The 5989-nt window shown below is 29.5% G+C and overlaps 1 protein-coding gene across 1 annotated transcript; it reads left to right on the top strand.

Annotated features, from left to right (window-relative positions):
• Nucleotides 1-474: 474 nt before the first annotated feature.
• On the top strand, nucleotides 475-5320 carry LOC122273270 (uncharacterized; the record flags this gene model as incomplete). The annotated part of the gene is given in 2 exon segments (XM_043057345.2): nucleotides 475-604; nucleotides 3489-5320. Coding segments are annotated over 2 exon segments (365 nt in total), but the record flags the coding sequence as incomplete, so codon positions are not given.
• Between the last annotated feature and the right edge of the window lie 669 nt (nucleotides 5321-5989).

Below are 5989 nucleotides of genomic sequence, written 5' to 3'. Positions count from 1 at the left end.
ACACCATACCCACACATCGTTGTTGAAAAATTCAACTCCAATTATGATAATTTTGTCAGGATAATGCTTCTTGTCATTCTATTTTTATTATTTTATTTAATTATGATCGAAACAATTTTAAATTGTAAGGCATACAATTTCTTATATAATTCTAAAGCGTGTAAATTTATTTGACAAAAAGCAAAATTTGTTTATTTGAAAAAATACATTTTTGGCGCATTGTACTTTACTACTACCTACATTACATTACATAACTTGTAACGTATTAAAATAACTAAAACAATCTGGATTGTTTTTGTTAGCTAACTCGGAATTCCGTGCTAACCTAATAAAAAACATGATACTGACGCAGACAAGATACCCATTTAATTATAAGTGATTTTATGGTTTTTGGCATGTTATAAAAATTTTATCTTTTTCCAAAAATTTCATCTTTGCAATGTTTGTATTAAACATTAAATTTCTATTCATTAGGTTTTTTACAAAGCATTCCTTGCTTGAGAAATATTTCAAGTGGTCTTGAGCATTGTAAAGAAAAATACGAGAGAAACCAACGAGACATAATTCTTGTGGAATATGAAGACAAAACGCACCTTCAGTGTTGGTAAATACACAGTTAAAACATTATCTATTCAATTTTTAATGTAGATTTTAAAAACAGCATTATCGTGCCATTTCTTAACACAAGTGTCAGGGCTGCAGGTTTGAGCTAAATGGTTTAAATCACAGTTATTTTGTCGATTGTTAAGATTTGTTGGTGCCTGTCGATGCTTTCTACCAAAAATTTTTCTTTAAAAGCACTTTAGGAACATGAAACTTCATGGCTTAGTACCCCCTTGTGAGCATAGCTGTAAACCAGGGCTGATTGTGCTCTGGAAAAAATCCGGATTTCCGGAATTTTCACTAACAGTGATCCGGAAATTTCCGGCGATCGAAGATCCAGGCGTTTCAAGAAATCATTGATCACAGAAGTTTCCAGAAATTTTTGACTTGGGCTCACAATCACCCCTGTACTGTAAACGCAATCCCTGTGCTTCAGTATATACTTAGTTACAGCTACTGAGCATCCTAAACTCTTGTATTTTCGTAATTTATTTGTTCATTTAATTTATTTTGAATCACAAACAAATAAAAAAACAATTTAAGGACCTTTGAAGAAAACAAATATGTTACATTTGGTTAGGTTTATACGATCAGTTGTCATTTTCCCAAAGATTCGCCGAACTTGCTTTTGATAAATTTATTGAAACATATTTTAAAGTCTCTTTCACATTCTATCGGTATCCATTAATTTCTACTTCTTATTCTCTTAAAAAACTATGTGAAGAGAGTAGAGATTGACATTGACTTCTTCAATCATAAGATACCTTAAACTTGATCGAGTCAGCATCTTTTATATACTACTGAATTGATGTTTAAAAATTGTAGTGGTAGTTACGCCAAAACTAATACTGTTTGTGACCCGTATAACTAAAGTATATTTCTATCTTATTAAAAATAGTTATTAAATTTATTTAATGATAAATCAGTTGTCCCAGTATTTTGTTTGTCTACAACAGTGGATCAAATATAAATCAGCAATTCAAATGGAGCTATTAGGATTGTCCTGTAAGTGCTAAAGCTTATTATTTGTTCATAACTTTTTAAAGATACACTGAGTGGCCAAATTATTATGACCACCCCTTCAGTGGTCTGCTTCCATACCCTATACGGCGCAATGTGCGTCGAACAGTACGTTCAGAGACGTTCATAGTTGCTCCTTGATTAAGATCACTTGCAATTTGTCGCACTGTTGCCCTCCTGTTGCGCTGCACTACCCTGGCCAGCCTTCTCTCTGATCGAGCATTCAGTACCCTGTGACGACCGCAAGTCTGACGTTGAGATCCGGTTTTTTGCTTGATTGTCCATTCTTTGTACACATTAACAACTGCTGCTCTATCACACTTCACAGGTGCAGCCGTTTTGCTGATTCATAAAGCTCTGAGGTGGTCATAATAATTTGGCCACTCATTGTATTTTGCATAAAGATATTGGATGTATTATAACATCATATTGTCAATTCATCATTCATCACAACATCAAGATATGTTCAGTTCAGCTCTCACTTTAGTACGTAGAGAACTTTGGGGCTGCAAACGGAGGGGTAACGCGCTTTTCTATATAAATTTGGTTTTATACGTCAAGATTCTGATTTGAATATGGAAGACGATAAAGAGAACTGCATATTTCTATCATTTTTTTTTTTTCTAAGTGGTTTCTTATTTCTCGCTCTAAGACTTTCTCTTTTCCTTTATGTTAACGGTTATAGTTAACCTCCAATAACATTTTTGTTTCGGATGATTTAGTTCTATTTACTTCTCTAAAATATTTTTATTTTTAGATATTAAATTTGTACTTGAAATTATAGTTATGTATTCGTATGTAAATTACATCAACGTGGTTAATGCAAATTAATTACATAATTCACATTAAATATCCCATAAACATGGGAATTAAAGTATTTATACTTTATAGTTCACAAATAAAAGCAACACTAATTGTGAACTATAACGCATAAACATTTTTCCATCAAGTTAAACTACATATTTGAATGCCGGAAAATCCTACATTTCAGATAAATTGATTATGTAGTTCCCCTAAAAATAATTATTTTATTTTCTTACCTACTCTATCAATTTATTTCCAAAGATAAATTTTAGCTTTTTAGATTTTATAGCATAATTATGTTTTGACATTTACATAAACATTTTAAAGGTTGGCGCATTGAATTATTTTACAGTATGTATGTTACCGGCAAAGTATGAAACGCCGATATTCTATAGAATTCCTAGGCATTGTATATAATGCCGGATGTTTTCAGGCAAAGTATGAAATATGAGAAGTATTACATACTTTCACTAGGCATTATATATAATACCTAGCCATTCTATAGAATGACAAATGCTATTTAGGCAAAGCATGAAAAAATAGCCCTGATGAGATTATTATGTAAATGATGTGCATTTCTCAAAAACAAAAGTGTTATTCTGAAAAAATGATGAGAGTGCCATTAAAAAAAAATATTCAAAATGAGTAAAGAAAAATGAAAGTTGCAAAAAACATAATTCATGCCTTTCTTATTAAGGGAAACAAATTTTTCATATAAAAAATAAGAAATTAACCTTCTTGTTGCAACATGGCAGGCTTGAATGACATTTTGAATTACATTTCATTACAATACGAAACGAATCGGAGATGCATTTTATACTTACTCATTTAGCATTCTATAGAATGCCTAGGAAATGTGTGAAATATAAATCGTTTCATACATTGCGTGCTAGTTTTAGGCATTATATACAATTCCTAGGCATTCTATAGAATGCCGGATTTCGAACTTTGCCGGTAACATGTATAACAACTGTATTTGCATGATTAATCGAACACAAAGTTATTTTTTTTATTTTATTCATATAATACTAATGAGCCATTTTTATGTATTTCTTGTTCAGCTCCTTTGATGGATATAGACGTTGTTTATTGATGGTGTTATATACACAAGAAGATTGCCGTGAAACTGCAAGTGATTTCTTGACTAAATTATCTGACAGAATGGGTGGCGTTTTGACCCAAGGAACTTGCTCCGAACACTTTGAACGCTGCACCGGTCCTTCTTCTGGAATAAAATTTGAACCATCAAAGCTTATATGGATAGCAGCACTCCTGCTCACTTTTTTGGCTCTATAATCATCTAAATGATGATGTGTTCATCTCAAGTAGAAATCATCCATTTTCATGATCACAGTTTTTCAAACACGACGTTTGTTTGTATTTACACTGCCGTGGAATTTGAACTCTTGTTTGAGGATCTGAAGAAACTAATACAAAGGTTAAATTTATAACTGATTATTCGCAAGTTAAACTGAACCTGATTAAATTTACCTTGAATTTTAATATGGTACAAATTTTCTGAAACCTTAATAAGGCGTCAATTTGTACCACAATACGGTGTGGTCACTTTCTGATTAATTTGGTTCATTTGCATGAAAGTATGGTTCAGTTTAGTACGCTATTGAGTTCACAGCAAATTTGAACTGTATTGTGTGGAATATGAGCGTGCTACTAAAAGTTGTAAATAAAAGGAAATGTAAATTTCTTTTTGATTTAATCTATTGCATTACTTTTTAAAATTATTATTGAAGTCATTTCAAGTCTAAATACTTTTATTTATGTAATAATTATGTTATTAATATCAGATTTTTCCTAAAACAATTTTTTTTTAAATATTCTCTAACTTCAACTTTAATGATCCGCGCTAAATTCAACAATATTGGACTCAACAATATTCAAATTATAGTTTAACTTATTTATTTCAAATTAACAGTTTGAAAAATACCTGCAGTTTTATTAAACATTAAGCTTCTTTAAGTTTTGACTAAAATGATTAGTTGAAATTATGCATAAGTGGAATCATTTAATATACATTAACATTTGACTTTGCCTTTTAAACTTCGCTTTTTTTGGTGTTTTCCACTTTGCTTTCAGTAGCTTTCGTCATAAAAATATTACACCTTTGTGTTAATAACTAAATAAGTTATTCTGAATAATTAATTTTATAGATATCACCTTTGCTGACTTATGTTCTAAACACTTGTCCTTATATTATTTATAATAAGTATTATCTGTCATTTTAATACTTGTATTTTAACAGCATTTTAATTATTTGTTGTCTTGTATTTTTACGCCTTTTATCAGAATAGTTTCTTTTATTTTATTAATGCTCTTTAAAAATAAAAGAACTTATTTTGTTCGATAAATAATGCAACAAGCATTGTAGACAAAAATATTTGATTTGTGACCTATTAAATTTTATTTTTGCAAAAAATAATTGTTTGGCGAAATAGTAAATTTGTTTAAATTAATAAGCAAAATTTAAGCACAAATATGGAGTTGGAAAGAAATTGATATTAAAAAAAGGTTTTCAAATCATATTTCCCCTAGACTAAAATGATTTTTCATTGTAGACTTACTTAAAAGATTACGATTGTCACGTTTCAATTCAAGTTGCTTTTTTCTTTACATGAAAAGAATGAAATGAAAAATAAATAGATAAAAAATAAATAGATAAAAAAAAGTAAAAAACGGGGAAACTTGTATAAAGAAGTTTATTTGCAGTTTTAGAAACTATTCTTTAAGCTGTTTAACTACTGTGTTCATGTATTCGTGTACTATACAATGTATATATATTTTTGTGATCGATGTTGTGTTCAGTTATATTGTACTATTGAGTTATTTAAAATAGTAGCTTTTAATATATTTCAATAAAATCTATATTTATGTGGAATATGCTATTTTTGAAATTTTTTAAGCCGATACTTTGTTTAACTAGTTAAGTGATACATTTTATTTTCGAAGCAGTGATAAGTGATGAGATTTTGATTACTTATCACTTCATGATCACTTATTTCGATTGGTAATCCATCACTTTTTTAGGGATCACTTTTTGATCAATCTAAATAGAAATTTGCATTTTTAAATTGTTTTTACATTTATTTTATTCCCATATTTTCATAACAGGGAATAAAATAATATTTATGTAGTTTAAAAATCATATATTAGGGGAAACGGAAAGTAATGTCGCTTCGGTGCATTTGATATTTGTTATCAAGATTTCATTTTTAATCGATAATGAATTCAACCCAGTTAGCAACAACCTTTCAATGCTGAATCGAAATGGATCGAAAAAAATGAATTGGTTTTTAAGACTAACGAATATTTAATGTGTCGAAACGACATTACTCTCCAGTCCCCCTAATATTTTGGAACAATATTAAAACTGTAATTATTATTTTTTTTCATAAATCAATTTCTTCCAATTTCTAGTTCACAAAATACATATATAAAAATTGAACACGTGTTCCTAAAAACTTGGAAGCTAAGCCCTGTGATAAAGATTAAGAATATTTATTTTCTATGTATATTTACAGTGTGTGTGTGTGTGTGTGTGTGTGTG

This window comes from Parasteatoda tepidariorum, unplaced genomic scaffold, assembly GCF_043381705.1.
Source record: "Parasteatoda tepidariorum isolate YZ-2023 unplaced genomic scaffold, CAS_Ptep_4.0 HiC_scaffold_2760, whole genome shotgun sequence".
NCBI lineage: Eukaryota > Metazoa > Arthropoda > Arachnida > Araneae > Theridiidae > Parasteatoda > Parasteatoda tepidariorum.
This window is presented reverse-complemented; position numbering and strand designations above follow the sequence as displayed.